Genomic DNA, 18,723 nt, shown 5'->3' on the forward strand with positions numbered 1-18,723 from the left:
TTTCGGCAATTCTCAGGGATTTTTTTGTAACTGTACGACACGTTAAAACTTTCGGCAATTCACGGGGTTTTTTTCAACTAATTTATCATTTGTTACGTTCGATTTTCAGTTATAATACACGACCAAGAAACTGTATACAAACACTACTGAGGAACTTCGAATTCATTCATGTTTTATTATTTTAAATAATAAACATCCCCAGTCTGGAGTTCGACCCGGTAAGACGTGTTTGTTTCGCTTGTGCACACTTGTGCTTGTAACCGAAGAGTTACTTCCCTTGTCCGAATACACCACGTTGTCGGTTGCTCGTGCAAGAGGTCGGCCATGCTGCTAATTCAGATAAATATTATCAGTTCAGGTAAGTCACTTGTTATAATTCGTATATTTTAAACATCCTTTCTTCATTTCTTAAATAATAACAATGCCGTTATTATTTATTTAACAGTTCATTACACATTTACGTGTGTCACAATAGTTCACGAATTTTCACACAGGGATCCAAATTTCACATATCGATGTCCGCCACGCAGTCCAACAAATTATATATACACTATGCCAGAATAGCATAACAAACTATACAGGATACTCTGAAATCTTACTATTAGTCGAAATCCAGTCTGTATTCAAGTATCCAGGGAACACTACATTAAAATCGTACTATTCATTGAAATCCAGTCTGTATTCAAGTATCCAGGGAACATTACATTAAAATCGTACTATTCATTGAAATCCAGTCTGTATTCAAGTATCCAGGGAACACTACATCAAAATCGTACTATTCATTAAAATCCGGTCTCTATGTAAGTATTCAGGGAACACTACATTAAAATCTTACTATTCGTCGAAATCTGGTCTGTATTCAAGTATTCAGGGAACACTACATTAAAATCTTACTATTCGACGAGATCCGGTCTGTATTCAAATAGACTATTTATGGTAGGCTATATTAAAATCTTACTATTCGACGAGATCCGTTCTGTATTCAAGTATTCGGGAACACGACATTAAAATCTTACTATTCGACGAGATCCGGTCTGTATTCAAGTATTCAGGGAACACTACATTAAAATCTTACTATTCAACGAGATCCGGTCTGTATTCAAATAGACTATTTATGGTAGGCTATATTAAAATCTTACTATTTGATGAGATCCGGTCTGTATTCAAATATCCAGAGAACACGACATTAAAATCTTACTATTCGACGAGATCCGGTCTGTATTCAAGTATCCAAGGAACACCACATTAAAATCTTACTATTCGACGAGATCCGGTCTCTATTCAAGTATTCAGGGAACACCACATTAAAATCTTACTATTCGACGAGATCCGGTCTGTATTCAAGTATCCAGAGAACACCACATTAAAATCTTACTATTCGACGAGATCCGGTCTGTATTCAAGTATCCAAGGAACACCACATTAAAATCTTACTATTCGACGAGATCCGGTCTCTATTCAAGTATTCAGGGAACACCACATTAAAATCTTACTATTCGACGAGATCCGGTCTGTATTCAAGTATCCAGGGAACACCACATTAAAATCTTACTATTCGACGAGATCCGGTCTGTATTCAAATAGACTATTTATGGTAGGCTATATTAAAATCTTACTATTTGATGAGATCCGGTCTGTATTCAAATATCCAGAGAACACGACATTAAAATCTTACTATTCGACGAGATCCGGTCTGTATTCAAGTATTCAGGGAACACCACATTAAAATCTTACTATTCGACGAGATCGGGTCTGTATTCAAGTATCCAAGGAACACCACATTAAAATCTTACTATTCGACGAGATCCGGTCTCTATTCAAGTATTCAGGGAACACCACATTAAAATCTTACTATTCGACGAGATCCGGTCTGTATTCAAGTATCCAGGGAACACCACATTAAAATCTTACTATTCGACGAGATCCGGTCTGTATTCAAGTATCCAAGGAACACCACATTAAAATCTTACTATTCGACGAGATCCGGTCTCTATTCAAGTATTCAGGGAACACCACATTAAAATCTTACTATTCGACGAGATCCGGTCTGTATTCAAGTATCCAGGGAACACCACATTAAAATCTTACTATTCGACGAGATCCGGTCTGTATTCAAGTATCCAGGGAACACGACATTAAAATATTACTATTCGACGGGATCCGGTCTGTATTCAAGTATTCAGGGAACACGACATTAAAATCTTACTATTCGGCGGGATCCGGTATGTATTCAAGTATTCAGAGAACACTACATTAAAATCTTACTATTCGGTCTGTATTCAAATAGACTATTTAGGGTGGGCTATATCAAAATCTTACTATTCGTGGAAATCCGTTTTCAATTATTTGGGGGGGGGGGGGGGGGGGGGGGCTATATTAAAATCTTGCCGTTCGTTGATTTTAGGTAACTGATTGAGTTCTTGAGATCAGAAATTATTTAGGGAATGCTCACTGGCGTATGCATAATGTTATATTGGGGGCAACCCATAATGGGTGAGGAAGGAAGGGCAAACCCACACTATGTGTGTATTGATGTATGAATATCTATATATTGTATGTATGTCGAGGTTGACTAGTACATACATAGATATTAACGCACTGGCGCAGGGGATAATTAAATCCTTTCTGGCCTCAAAAATTGTCCCATGCCGTTGCTGGGACTCGAACCTGTGGCACCGATTCGCCCGCAAATTGCAAGACTAACCACGATACACTCTGAGCTATCGAAGCTTCCATGTATGTATGTATGTATATGTGTGTGTGTGTGTATGTATGATTTAATACAGATTTTTTAAAGGTCTGATTGGGGAGAATGCACCCCCACCTCCTTACGCCACTGGGTAGGCTATATTAAAATCTTACCGTTCATTGATTTCAAGTTACTGGTTTCATTCTTGAGATAGGAAATTCGTTGTATATACTCATTAGCGATCTTTGCTGCTTTGCTCACGTCAGTTTTAATTTCTATTAAAACAAAAGTTACAAACGCCAAATGTAAGCTTATTTATACTATTGCATTTACTTAATTAAATGAGATACAAAAGCTCAGATAACATTCGTAGCAATATTTTTAAATTAAATTAAATTAAATTAAATTAAATTTTTTATTAATATTTTTTATTATTATTTTAATTGAATTTAATAATTCTAAACAGTATAGATAAAATAATATGAGATTTCAGAAGAAGGAGAAAAAGAAGGAGGAGGAGAAGAAGAAGGAGTAGGAGGAGGGAGGAGAAGAAAAAGAGGAAGAACAAGACGGGAAAGGAGAAGAAGAAAAAGGAGAAGGAGGAGGAGAAGGAGGGGAGATAAAAAAGATGGAGGAAGAGAAGAAGGAGAAGGAGGAGAAGACGAAGAAGGAGGAGGAAATGGAGGAGGAAATGGAGGAGGAGACACAAAATAATGAAGGAGGAGACAAAAAAGGATGGAGGAGGAAGAGAAGGACACAAAATGTAGAGGATGAAAAGGAGGAGAAGAAAGAGGAGGAGACAAAGAAGAAGGAGGAGGAGAAGGAGACAAAAAGATGGAGGAGGAGACAAAGCAAATGGAAGAGGATGAGGAGACAAAAAATGGAGGAGAAGAGGAAGGAGAAAATGTGGAGGAGAAGAAGCAGGGGAAGTAGGAGGAGTAGGAGAAGAGCAAGGAGAAAGATGATACAAAAAAGATGGAAGAGAAGAAAAAGACGAAGAAGGTTCTACGTTCTTTCTTTCTTTGTTTTCCTTTATTCCTTCTTTAGGCCTGTGTCCTTTCTTCTCTTTCCCTTTTCTGTTTCATTTCTTTGACAATAATGAAAAACATTAGCTATTTCTAAAATCCGTTTAATATTACCTATTGGAGGCCCATTTATAAGCGTACTAAACGGAAGTCTGGGGGGTACCCCCTCCCCCACCAGTGCTGGAGAAAATCTTCCAATTCGGGTGTTCAGTAGAGATCCTCTCCAACACCCCCACACCACCCCACCCCACCGCTGTACTTACAGGCTACCAGGAGATCAGCTTTCTCAGTTTCCAGTTCCTGCAGACGTCCTTTTAGGTCATCGACTGCTTCCATCAGTTTGGACAGATCAATGTCATCAGATTTCAAAAACATGTCATTGGAAGAATATTCTGAAAGACCAGAAATAGGAGAGTTGGTAAAGTCTGTGCATGCAAAATACGTAAAACAACATGTAACATAATTTTATAAATATGACATTCTAGTATGTATATCAGGTTTTTAAAAGCTGGAAATCCAAAATTATTATTAATTTTATGACTTTAGTTAGAAAATCTATAACAAACCCAAGTCTCCATTAGCAATGTACTCGTAAAACAAAATTAAAACTTATAATATTTTGATTTTTGAATTAGCTTTTTGGTGATCTAACTATGAAATAAATTCGCTAAAGATAACTTAATTTCGCATTTGGAGCACATACCACGGCGCAGTGGCTAGTACGATAAATAGGCCAATGAGCTCACAGACGGAGGTCGATCCTAGACCGACCGCGCATCAGCAAGCTCTTAACCACTGGCTACGTCCCGGCCAGACACAAGGTAGTCATTTCTTCACATATTCACAAAAAAGTGTTGAAAGGCTGGTTTCCATCTTCATTGAGGATTCACAAACATATATTAATGGCTAGTAAAATTTAAACAAATGAAATAGTCCTTCAGCCAGATTGACATAGGCGCAGATATAAAGGGAAAGTACTAGGGTAAGAACCACCACCCACCTCCACCCCGAACTGCCAAATAACCCAGTGTTTAACAGGTGAAAATTCCCTTAGAGATGTTCGTCCATTCTGAAATATACCAATATAAAACGAACTATGTCAAGATTATCAAAGGTAAAACGAAACAAACGAACCGTTCTCATTAAATGCCATGCTGCCATCAGTGTTCAAACCAAACAAGTTGGCATTAACTCCGTACTCAAGAATTAGCATGGCAACAATAAGCTGATAAAGGGAACCTGCCATGGTGAAAGTGAAGTGACCAATTTGTCCACATAACACACGTACATGCTATTTATTGACAGGCATAATCTGCAAGCCAATCAAAGATTCTCCCTTTTGGTAATACATACAGGTAAACGAAATAAATCACGACACCAACGAGATGGAATTCTGATGATGGCGACCAATCTATTTTGCTGGGTTTTGGGGCCGGGACGTAGCTCAGTGGTACAGCGCTCGCCTGATGCGCGATCCCCGTCAGTGGGCCCATTGGGCTATTTCTCGTTCCAACCAGTGCTCCACAACTGGTGTAACAAAGGTCGTGGTATGTATTATTGTATCTGTGGGATGGTGCATATAAACGATCCCTTGCTGCTAATCAAAAAGTGTAGCCCATGAAGTGGCGACAGCGGGTTTCCTCTCTCAATATCTATGTGGTTCTTAACCATATGCCTAACGCCATATAATCTCTCTCTCTCTCTCTCTCTCTCTCTCTCTCTCTCTCTCTCTCTCTGCTGGGTTTTGGATATCCAGATATCTTTATACTCGCAATATCTCGTCACAATACACGGGATACATAATGACATATTAAAGCAAGTATAGACTTTCAAGAAGAAACAACTTTCTCAACCGTCGTATAAAGGTAACGCGAGCGATTCACAAATTTGTACCCGACTCATTTATACGTTATGTGTGTATACATAGTTGTGTATATATGTACATACATGAACGTGACAGGTATATTGTTTTGTGAATGGGTAGATTTACCTATCTATCTATCTACCTACCCCCTCCCCCCCCCCACACACACACCCATGTAGGGCACACACCATCGGTTAACTGAAGGGGCGGGACGTAGCCCAGTGGTATAGCGTTCGCTTGATACGCGGTCGATTTGGGGTCGATCCCCGTCGGAGGGCCCATTGGGCTATTTCTCGTTCCAGCCTGTGCACGCCGACTGGTATATGCACCACTGTTTATATAAAATAGTCTATTTGTCTTCAACCTGACAGTGTTTTCATGAGCTTTACCTTTAAAATAAATGAAATATTTAAGAGACTATGGATATAATGATAATCCTCAGTGGCTTTGTATTCAACTGAAAGTCTGTGAATGTTTAATTATGTTTAATAATGTTTTATGTCGGGGGACAAAATGTAAAGTCCGTCACGCAACATCCGTCACACACAATAATGTTATAATTTATATAGAAAGAATATTAGTAAATAAACCGCAACCTTTATTTGTTTTAGTTATGATTCGCATATAAGTAGGACGCCTTATATATATATATATATATATATATATATATATATATATATATATATATATATATATATTCAGAGCAGATAAATAAGGCAAGAGGTGTTTTCATGAGCATGAAAGCAGTATGTAAATCAGCACAATATAGCACACGTACGAAGCTAAGAATCTACCAGAACGGCATGTTTACCACCCTTCTCTATGAATCAGAGTGCTGGCGTATGACAGAGAAAGACATGTCTAGGCTATCTTCTTTCCACACAAACAGTCTCCGGAAAATCCTAAGAATATTTTGGCCCAACAAAATCTCCAATGAGCAAGTACTGGAAGAGACCAATCAAAAAAGTATGAGAACCATCATCACCAGATGGACGGTGGAAGTGGATTGGCCACGTGCTCCGAAAAGAAGACACATCTATCACCAGAACTGCAGTGCGTTACCCCCTGAAGGGAAAAGAAAGAGAGGACGTCCGAAAACAACATGGCGCCGAACAGTGCAAATAGAGATGAAGGAGACAGGACACAGTTGGGGTACCATCGAGAGATTGGCAAGGGATAGACCGGCGTTGAGGAACTTCGTCGCTGCCCTAAGTGCCACTAGGCATGACAGGAAATGATGATGATATATATATATATATATCTATATATATATATATATATCTATATATATATCTATATCTATATCTATATCTATATCTATATCTATATCTATATCTATATAATGTTGTATTTTATTAATAATGTCATTCCAATTTTCAGGGATATTGTGTTTTAACGTTTCAGTCTAAAAACGTCCCACCGATATTATATTTTTTAATATTAATGTATCCCGTTTCTGAAAGAATGAGAATGTTTCTAATATGTATAATACCTTTATTACACCATTGCTTAATAAATGGTGTTTTGTTTTTAAAGTAAGCATAACGGCTCATCGATTATTTGCTCATAAGTCTCAATTTTTATATTTTGTCCTAATTCTTTCCAAGCTTCCAATACGTCTATCCACAATTGGTTTTTGATCTTATCCTTAATGTTATCCACAAAATTAGTACCAAGTTTGGATAAATTAATTTTCCCAATATATTTGTCAAGAAACCATTTCCATTTACAGTCGTTAAGAAAATAACGTCTTAGCCAGGACACTTTTAGAGCTTTAATAAAAGTAGATACTTCAGTCATTCTTAGTCCACCATCTTTATACTTTTTAATGATAACTGGTCTTTTAATTCTGTCCGGAGCATCATTCCATGTAAAAGCAAAAATAATTCGATTTAACTTATGGCCCTGTCACACTGTAGCGTATCGTACTAGCGTATGTCAGCGTATGAAAGATATCGCTCATACGTTAGGCATAGGTTGTATACGTTTGAAGCACGGTGGCATACGGCGAGGTAGAACATTATTTTTAGGCATGTTTAAAAAATGTGTGCGTACTCTGACGTATGGTTTATACGCTAAGCATACGTTAGGCAGACGCTAAATACGCTAGAGGTACGCTAGAGGTGCGTGACTCCTAGATCGAGTACGCTGGTCGTACGCTGACATACGCTGGCATGAAGGTGTACCGTATAGCTAGCGTATTGATAGCGCATTGATAGCGCATGAGTAATGTACTTCTAACGTATGTCTGACGTATCTGCATCGTATACGCTAGCCATATGCAGAGTACGCTAGCCATAGGCTAACATTTCCTGACATACGCTGGTCATACGCTGGCCATACGCTACTCATACGCTACGCATAGGTTAAATACGGTAAGTATACGCACAATTCTGCATTTTCAAGGGCTTCTTGTGCGTATGAAAATTATTTTATGAATTTTCATACGCAACTCATACGTTTCTCTCATACGCTATAGTGTGACAGGGCCATTAGTAATGTATACAGATGGTGGATTTGGTAAATTTGTAAAAATATGAGTTAATTTTGAAAAAGTGTTTTAACTACTGTTATTCTTTCAAAATTGTTTGTACATTTCCCATGCCAGGAATTCAATAAGAATTGTATTATGCAAATTTTGTCATTAAAATTTACTTCCTAAATATTTTCAAATTTTTTATTTAGTATTATTTCTAAAATATTGAAATTCGATTCGACTAATCGAGAATAAATTGTTTTCACATTTTTGCCATGGTGTTTGCAAGGCGATCTAATCCATTAGTTTTTATTTTATCTCTCTTAATTCTTAAACCTGATATATTTCTAAATAAATCCTACACTTGAAAAGCCTATATCAAAGATTTGCGAGAACCGTCCGAGTATAAATGTGTGTCGTCTGCAAATTATCCAATTTTATATTCTATTCGCCGAATTTAATTCCATTAATATTAGGATTATTTCGGATTCAAATTCCGAGAATTTCTACGCAAATAATAAATAAATGTGGCGACAGAGGATCTCCTTGTCTACAACCTATTTCGATATTAAAAGCTCCGAGAGATGTCCGTTTTGTAGAATATATTGTTATAAAAAGTAGCTACCCATCTTCGAATAGAAGAACCAAAGCCAAAATACTCCAAAGTTCTTTCAATGAATCTCATGGATATCGAATCAAACGCTTTTTCAAAATCTATCAGCAATATTAGCCCTGATATTCTATCATAATTATTTGCTTTCATGTAAAATGTCATACAGTTGTCTTATATTTTCCCCAATGAACCATTCTTTTATAAATCTTTTCTGGTCTTCATGTATAATGAAATTTAACACTTGTTTAATTCTGGCTGTTATACAGGACGATGCCAATTTATAAACCACATTTAACAAAGAAATAGGTCGCCAGTTCTGTAATAAATGTCTATTTTTATTTCATTTAGGAATACATGCTATTACTCCTGTTCGAAGAGACATAGCGGCCCTCACATATCGGTCGCGGCGCCCGCGCGACTCCGAAAACAGGTCAAAAAAGGTCATTGTCGCGATATTCTACGGGCTCTGCCGCGAGCGAGAAAACCTGACTCCAAAATCTGCGATTTTCCAAGCGCGATTTTAGGCCGTGGCAATCCCGTAGACACGTCGCTAGGCCCCGCCCGGCGGCCTGCCGGAAACCGACCGGTGAACTGGCGGCCGCCTGAAGATTTTGACGAAAATTATTGGGAAAAAATCCGCCGGGCGCCGTGGGATTTCCACGGGCCCCTCACTGCCACCCTACGATAGCCTCACGGACCCCTCACGGATCCCGGGCGATTGGTACAACATCGGCCGGAGGCCCCGCTGGTCCTGACGCGGACGCCGGCTGATATGTGAGGGCCGCTATATGGTTAACCCCCCCCCTTTTCGTACCCTTCATTAATAGTTCTTAAAATAAAGTTCCCCAGATCAATAATTAAACATTTTTTAAACTTCGATGGTCAATCCAAATTTTATTTTGTTTCATAAAGTAGTCCTATTGATGCAACATCTCGTTTCAAAAGAAATACTTTAATCAACAGTGCATCGAAACTAACTCAAGATTTCTATTTTAGAAGTATTCAATATGCACGGGGGTTTTAAATAAAAACAAGTGTCACAGTAAATTCATTATTTATTATTTAAAGCCATTAAAAAAACAAACATGAATCGCCACTTCTAGAAAACCTTTCAAATTTAGTCAGGGATAAAACGCTTTGATGATGTATGTTTTGTTATTAATTTGTGATTCATTTACAATCATGTTATGCTACTGACAAAATGAACGGGCGACCTAGTTTCGACACGGTCATTTATTTATTGTTTGGAAGAAAAGTGCGCTGCTAACACTGACATATGATCCCATGGTGTTTATTCTCTCAAGTCATCCAATAATTTAAACAAAAATAGTGACTTTTTGTTTTTGAAAGTATAAACCTGAATTTGTGATTTTATCTGATAATGACCCAGGGGCGAGACGTAGCCCAGTGGTATTTACGCGTGGAATGCTACATATAGGGCCGGGAGTGTGGTGCTGAAGGAACTGTATTTTGCAAAGGTGGGAGACTTAAAGTATAAAGTAATACGTGGAAAACAGCAAATTGTTTCACGTACAGTCTGTCATGTACATTTGCAGCAACATCAAATGTGAAAATGGCCAGTTGTCCTTAAACGAAGATGAACACCAATATATATTGCAGTGTGTTGATATCTGTCACGTTGCTCGCTAAGACAAGTATTTGCAATCCATATGTGTACGTGTAATAAATTGAGAATAATTATACTATTATCCTGTTCAATTATTTAGACCCAAAGATTTTTGCAAATGTTACGTTTATTTCCTATTCGATATTTGTTTTCTTTGCATTTATATGAAAACAAACCCAAACCCCGACAGGTTTTATATACAAATCATCATATAAAATGCACGAAGTTGACTTAATTCCACTTTTAAAAATCTCTGTGTGTTCGGAATGCACGTTATTTCTCCTATAAATAACTACGGTCATTTGCATATCAAAAGATTGGGATCTGAGGCTACGAGAAGGCCATTATAGCTTGTTTCACTAAATCAAGGTTATTATTGTTTTGCAGTGTGTAACAGCATTGTCTAATCTTTCCGTTAAACATAGATGTAAACAAACAGAACATGTAACCCTTTCTTGTAGGTGCATTATATTTAATCAATTTAGCTAATGTATTATGTATTTTTATTTTATTATATCAATTATATATTAGCATACCATACCTAACCTAACACAACTGAGGTGTAGCTCAGTAATAAACACAAATCACCTCACACACCGCAGGAATGTGCTTTCCAAATTTATAAATAAATTTAAAGCAGGGCCTGACCCAGAAGCCCGGGGGGGGGGGGATAAAATGTCAAAGGCCACCAACATCAAATAATAATTAAAATGTTATTTAATTTGCCTCTAAATTGGGAACTCATACGTATATATATATATATATATATATATATATATATATATATATATACAGTATACCCTCGATTTACCGCCTACTGTGGTACCTACGTGATTTTGGCGTTATATCGAGTTGGCGTTAAAGTGAGGGTGCCAAGGATGCGCCACCAAACATATTTTCCATTTAATACATCTGCATGTATTAAATGTCACAGTTTGTTTAAAACGACAATAAACAAAAACAGAACAAACAAGGTAACAAGTTAAACATTAATTTTAATTTGTCAATCAGCAATGAACATTGGAAATATAAAAACGTAAACAAGTAGGCCTACGGTGAAACGGTAAAAAGTACAGTAAATTTGATTAGCACAGTGTCAAAGTCAATCCTTTTTTAAAAAAGTCCAGAATATTTTTCTGCTGTGTGCTCAGAAAAGTTAACTCGCTCACTCTTGTTTGGAAAGAAATCATCGAATTTACATCGGACTCAACTGAATGTGGATTACCTTCTATATACCGAAGAACTGTTTTGATCGCGTCTCGCGCACATACCGCTGAGGGAACTTCTTCCGGTCTAATAGGACACGTTTGCGTTTAGAATCCATTTTACTGCAATGAAATGCCTGATCGGTACCATGATATTTATCCCAAATGCTGAGTTGAACTCGCATAGAGGCCCTGCTCTTAAAAAAACTTTTCAATTTTCAATTCTTTATTCACTTTGAGCTTTGCAACTAACTCATCAGCTTATACAGCTTACACACGATAACAGTTAAAAAGGATGTTTCTTTATTTATTAAACGCGGGTCATACTTGATTAGGACTAAAACAACTGATGTTACGCATTTACCCAGAATGGCCCGATCAAATGCACCGATCAAATCCCTTATTGTCACGTGATCATCAAACCGGTTTTTTTGTCTGGTACCGCTACTTCTTTGAACTGCGGAATCAGTGAATCACTGCACTGACAACTAACTGTAACACAGTCAATCATTAAACAATACGAAAAGTAACAACTCCTGTTGAGCTTAATTACGGCCAATGTACTCCTGTTGAGCCGCTTGATTACAGCTAATTGGAGCACGGGCGATATAATCGAGGGGACTGTAACATCTAAAATGCATTTTGTTCAAAAAAATGTTTGGCGGATGGCGGATAGCGAGAGTGGCGCTAAATAGAGGGGATTAACCAAGAAAACAAACGGTACTTGGAAGAAAGTTGGCGATACGAGAGGTTGGCGTTAAATCGGGGGGCGGTAAATCGAGGTTATACTGTATATATATATATATAGTATTTATGGTGGTGCTAGGGGCTGGGGTTTGGGGGTGGGGTGTTACATTTGTAATGCGAAAAACCAAAGGGCTATTGTTCGGACTCGTATGGGTTCAACCACTTTTTCGTCCCGCAGACACAGCCCTGAATGTCCAAAATACGATAGCATTGCTTGGTCAATAACATCATTATTTCGATCTATGACTGCACATGCTATTGTAGCAATGTGTAAACCACGTAAAATACAAGTTAGGTAGGGTATATAAATTCATTGAAAATGTATTAGTCGACATTCTTGTTATACCGGCCTCGGTGGCGCAGTGGTTAAGTCATCGGACTACAGGCTGGTAGGTACAGGGTTCGCAGCCCGGTACCGGCTCCCACCCAGAGCGAGTTCTTAAGGGCTCAATGGGTAGGTGTAAGGCCACTACACCCTCTTCTCTTTCACTAACCTCTAACCAACTAACAACTAACCCACTGTCCTGGACAGACAGCCCAGATAGCTGAGGTGTGTGCCCAGGACAGCGTGCTTGAACCTTAATTGGATATAAGCACGAAAATAAGTTGAAATCAATCATTCTTGTTATTGTTATTTGAGGAAAAATATGGGTAAATCGAAAAACACTTCAGTTGATGTAAAATCGTGTATTAAGAACGTTTTCGATTATTGTGAAGATGAATATCAGCGCGGTAGACCTAGGTATGCTTCTTGTCGAATTGTCGATCGAGTTGCCGCTGCACTTAAAGTTTCGGTTTCAACAGTAAAAAGAACTGTGAAAAATCTAAGCTCTACGAATCCGAGCACAGAAATCACTGTTAAAAAACGCGACCGAAAACTCATCGATTTATTTGATAAAGATGTTATTAGACGACGAGTGTACAGATTTTATAGAGAGGGCGAATTACCTACATTACATAAGATTAACGTGGCTTTAAGGGAGGAATGTGGAATCAACATATCCATATCAACTTTACGAAGAACACTCCATGACCTCGATTTTAAATACCAACATATGTCTACAACCGGAAAAGTGATTTTTGAGGACGCCAATATATCAAACAGGAGACTGTCTTATCTCCATGAAATAGCCAGTTTACGAGAACAGGGGTATTTAATAGTGTATCAAGATGAGACCTGGGTGAATGTCAACCACACAACATCCCACCACTGGACAGATATCCACCCGGGCACAAGTACCGCCAATCACCTGCCGAAATCAGACGCTGCTGATAGAGTTCCTAAACTCTGTTCGGTGACTGGGAAGGGAAAAAGACTTATTATTTGTCATGCTGGCTGTGATAAATATGGATTGATAGATGGCTGTGAATTGATCTTTGAGGCTAAAAACGGAGACTATCATGGTGAGATGAATCATGACAATTTCATCATATGGTTTGAAGAACAACTTATGCCTTCTCTACCAGAACCTTCTGTTATCGTCATGGATAACGCAAGCTACCACAACAAATTAACTGAGATTACACGATGTCCTGCACTAAACGCTAAAAAGGAAGAAATTCAGTCGTGGCTACGAAACAAAAATATACCTTTTGAGAGTAACATGACAAAGCCAGTTCTTTATGAAATTGTGAAAAGTAACAAATGTGCACAGTAATTTGTTACTGATGATATTGCTGAACGCCATGGGCACTTGTGTCTAAGACTGCCGCCAAGACATTCTGAACTCAATCCGATAGAACTGATCTGGAGTCAAGTCAAAGGGCACATAGCTCGTCATAATGATGGTAAAATGACCACGGTGCGGAGAGAACTTGCACATGCATTGAACTCTGTCACACCTACATACTTCTTTGACGCAGTTAAACATGTAATAAAGATCGAAGAAGATTTTAAAAAACAAAATAGTTTTATAAGAAATAAAATACCCCCTGTGATAGACCCCCTTAACGAAGATAGTGATGAAGAAATGAGTTTGTCGACTGATTAAGTTATTTCTCCATACCCATCAGGAGTATTACTTTAATGTATGCATGAACTCTTTAACACCAAAACTATTTATTTCCATATCATTCACTATCAAACAACCTAACACCCTATAAACTAATCGACTAGAAATGCATATAGACTATACATACATACGAGAGAAATGTTTATTTAACGACACGCTCAACGCATTTGATATACGTTTATGTGGCGTCAGACAAAACGGTTAAGGAGCATTATGACAGTGAGAAAGAAACTCGCTACCGCCACATGGGCCACTGTTTCCGATAAGCAATTTTGATAAGCAATAAGGGACGTTTTATATGCACCATCCCATAGACAGGATAGCACATACCACAGCCTTTATACATCAGTTGTGGTGCACAGGCTGGAACTAGACACAACCCAATGGGTCCACCATGTGGGATCGATCAGTCGACCTACCATGAGCGAACGCTTTACCTCTGAGCTACGTCCCGCTCCATATACAAAAGAAGCCTTAAGTGGGGTTGGGGTTGTGCAGAGGGTCACACCTCCACCAATCGCATGCATACCATATTCTTCTCTCTCTCTCCCTATAACCATATAACCATAGATTAAAATATGTTGAGTGCGTCGTTACATAAATGACGTCTCTCTCTCTCTCTCTCTCTCTCTCTCTCTCTCTCTCTCTCTCTCTCTCTCTCTCTCTCTCTCTCTCTCTCTCTCTGTATGTATGTCTCTCCCTTCAGCGCGCGCGCTTGTGTATTCCACAATATAATTATAATATTTGATACATATTTTTTTTTTCAAACTGAGGTTTTGTCACTTGAACTCCCCACCTGAATCCGCGCCTGCTTCATGTTTACAGATATTTTCTTAAATATAGGTCATACTACGATTTGTGCGGATAGGATGATAGAACCGAACATTAGTTTGAAACGCACTATAGAATGATGCTTTTGATATGCAAATGACCTTAGTTATTTATAGGAGAAATAACGTGCATTCCGAACACACAGATTTTTAAAAAGTGGAATTAAGTCAACTTCGTGCATTTTATATGATGATTTGTATATAAAGCCTGTCGGGGTTTGGGTTTGTTTTCATGTAAATGCAAAGAAAACAAATATCGAATAGGAAATAAACGTAACATTTGCAAAAAACTTTGGGTCTAAATAATTGAACAGGATAATAGTATTTATAATACATAAAGTATACAGTACAGCTGAAGTTGTGTTTATTGAAAAATTAAAATGAATAGTTTAATATACAATGTGCAGGTTTTAACAACGTTATAAACAGATTGCGTAATTTTCACTTTTTTGACTTTACCGTATGAGGTACGAACATTGTGCGTAACGTCTATTAAAGCGATCGCTTGATGCGCGGTCGGTTTGGGATCGATCCCCGTCGGTGGGCCCATTGGGTTATTTCTCGTTCCAGCAAGTGCACCACGACTGATATATCAAAAGCCGTGGTATGTGCTATCATGTCTGTGGGATGGTGCCCTTAAAAGATCCTTTGCTACTAATGGAAAAATGTAGCGGGTTTCCTCTCTATGACTGTGTCAAAATGGCCATATGTTTGACATCCAATAGCCGATGATTAATAAATCAATGTGCTCTAGTGGTGTCGTTAAACAAAGCAAACTTTCTGATAGTTGTTCGTGAGTAGCTTTTCCCCCTAATTTCTTTTTTTATCTTGCTTTCAGATTGAAAACATATCGTGTATATTTCTTTTATTTTTAGCCGCACTGCACGCATGCACCGCACCTAGTGTAAATGATCCCCTATATAATATACTCTGTCAAAAAAGAAACGCATAGGTGATAGGAAAGAAGAAAAGTGTTTGATTTTATAAAATATCGGGGTTTTTTGTACAATGTTGCTGAATGACCATGTTTGTTAATGTTTCTGGAATGGGACAGGATGCCCAAATGCACCCTAAAACAAATTTAGCGCCCGTTGTGGCATGTTGTGCGACAATTGTAGTAAATCGACGTGAAATGGTCAGATTTTGGCGAATGCACGTGAAACTCAGGGAAAACATTGGGGTAGTGATAGGTATTTACAGCTGCAATGCTCACAATGATGCCTCATTTCCATTTCGACATAGACAGTGGGTAGGTGTAAACCACTTACACCGACCAGTGTTCCATAACTGGTTCAACAAAGGCCATGGTTTGTGCTATTCTGCATGTGGGAAGCGCAAATAAAAGATCCCTTGCTGCTAATCGGAAAGAGTAGCCCATGTAGTGGCGACAGCGGGTTTCCTCTCAAAATATGTGTGGTCCTTAACCATATGTCTGACGCCATATAACCGTAAATAAAATGTGTTGAGTGCGTCGTTAAATAAAACATTTCTTTCTTTCTTTATTATACGTTTATTAAATTAAAATTTAAATATTAATTGATTTACCATGAGTGGGACAAATAGTATTATTTATTTGTTTTATATGAAAATTATGTATATATGAATACAAATACAAATGCAGTATATGATATTATATTATTAAGATATGTGTATTAAAGGGACATTCAAGTGTTTGCTGTAAGATGTTTTCGACTAATAAAATATTTCTACGATTAAACTTACATATTAAATATATTTTCTTGTTTAGAATATCAGAGTCTGTATATTTAATGTGTTTTTGGTCGTCTTAATAATTACAAGAAGCCCAAACTGGATTTTGTCTTCAAATAATTTCGTACTCACGAACAAATATATTTTAGGAAATAAAATTAAATTTAACCTAGAACACATATTAGAACGATAAAAAACACGTTTAATATACAGCCACTAATATTTTATACAGAAACATATTTGATATGTAATTACAATCATTAAAAAGTCTCTGTTAGTCGATAACATCTTTAAAATTGCAGGAAACTCAAGAATGTCCCTTTAACAATATAAATACATGATATTACATTATAGAGATATGTGTATTAAAAATATAGATACATTCCGTGATGTAACAGAGTAGAGATATATTGTAAAATATAATTATTCAGAATATTTCAGTTACAACTGTGTACTTTACAGTTCTTGATATTACAATATATAAATATAAATATTTAGTGTATATCAATTTTTATAAACGTGTATAATTTGATGTAAAAAATAAAAATAAAGTTTCATAAATTAACACTAAAGATGTAAAATAATGTAATGCGATTTAAAATATATCAAGTGTAGTTGTATGCAATCTGATTAAAATTAGCTCTACTGGTCTTAACCAGTGGAGCTAATTTTAATTATATTGAGTTGTATGTTGATCTTTAGTTTCATTAACTGGTTAAAAAAATGGTACTTGTGGTTGTTGTTGGGTATTGTTGGTGTTATGGGTGTTTAAATACTTGGAAAATTATATTCATGAATTTAGCTAATTTTTGAAGTGTGTTTATTCTTTTACTGCTCATAAGTTCTCTAAATATATATATATATATATATATTTGGTCTGATATAATAATATGGACGTAAACATTCTCTCCGGGTATTATTGAAAAAACTACATACAAATAAATAATTCGTCTCCTATATAGTTTTCGTCACAAACCGTACAAAGTCTATCTTCTAATAGAACTGTATTCCAACGTCCAGCCTCAACAGGTAAATAATGGTTAGAAGTCCTAAATTTTATCATAATGGTCCATAATGTTTCATGAATAATATTAAGATAATTTTCAAAATTTAGTTGCACTTTGAAATGTTCGTAGGTTTTACCTCTCAATGAGTCTGAAATATTATTTTTCCATGTTTGAAAATACTAATCGTTTTGTCTTATGCTAATTTGTTGTGATAGCCATTTTACAGATAGAAATGTTTGTGATAGCCATATATTACTAATAACTAGATTATCTAAAATATGTTTAACAGCAGCAATTTTTAACAGCAGTTTAGACTGTTCCCCTGAGATAACTCGTGCCCAATAACAAATTAATCTTTTGTGGATAGTCAACTCGACTCATATAACATGAAAAATGGGGTCACTTTTCTACAGGAAGAATATGTCTAATAAAATTAATTTGAACAGAGTTATAGATGTCATTGTTTTCGAATCCCCATATTTCACAGCCATATAATAATATTGGCAAAATCATCGAGTCAAACATTTTGAGTTTACACTCTATTGATAGGTGACGATCTTTTGCTTTTGACAGAACGAAATATATAGCCTTTATCGCCTGTTGTTTAAGTCTAATCTTAGTATTTTTAAAGTTATTTGGTTTAGTAAAAGTGGCACCTAAATATTTGTATTCTTTGACATTTTCTAGAGTAGGTTTTCCAATCTTAAAAGTATATTTATAATCTTTAGAATTTCCATTAAAAACATAATACAGTTATTTTGACACATTGACAATGTTAGTTTATTTTGTTTTCAAAAATAATACATACTTATTGCTGGCTTACTGGGGTGGATATTATTGTAATTTGACTAAGACGTTTGCTTCTTGGAATCAAATATGACGTAATTATCAATTATTGTCCGTCACTGAGGGCAATAT

At 36.8% G+C, this 18,723-nt stretch overlaps 1 protein-coding gene across 1 annotated transcript in view; it reads left to right on the top strand.

Annotated features, from left to right (window-relative positions):
* Positions 1–309: 309 nt before the first annotated feature.
* Positions 310–18,723, top strand: part of LOC121367694 (C-type lectin domain family 4 member M-like) — a 37,988-nt gene continuing 19,574 nt past the window's right edge. The window contains exon 1 of the mRNA XM_041492020.1: positions 310–358. Within this exon, the coding sequence (XP_041347954.1) occupies positions 325–358 (34 nt within the window). The 5' untranslated portion in view covers positions 310–324. The remainder of the gene's footprint in view (positions 359–18,723) is intronic.

This window comes from Gigantopelta aegis, chromosome 3 (genome assembly GCF_016097555.1).
Source record: "Gigantopelta aegis isolate Gae_Host chromosome 3, Gae_host_genome, whole genome shotgun sequence".
In the NCBI taxonomy this organism is placed as follows: domain Eukaryota; kingdom Metazoa; phylum Mollusca; class Gastropoda; order Neomphalida; family Peltospiridae; genus Gigantopelta; species Gigantopelta aegis.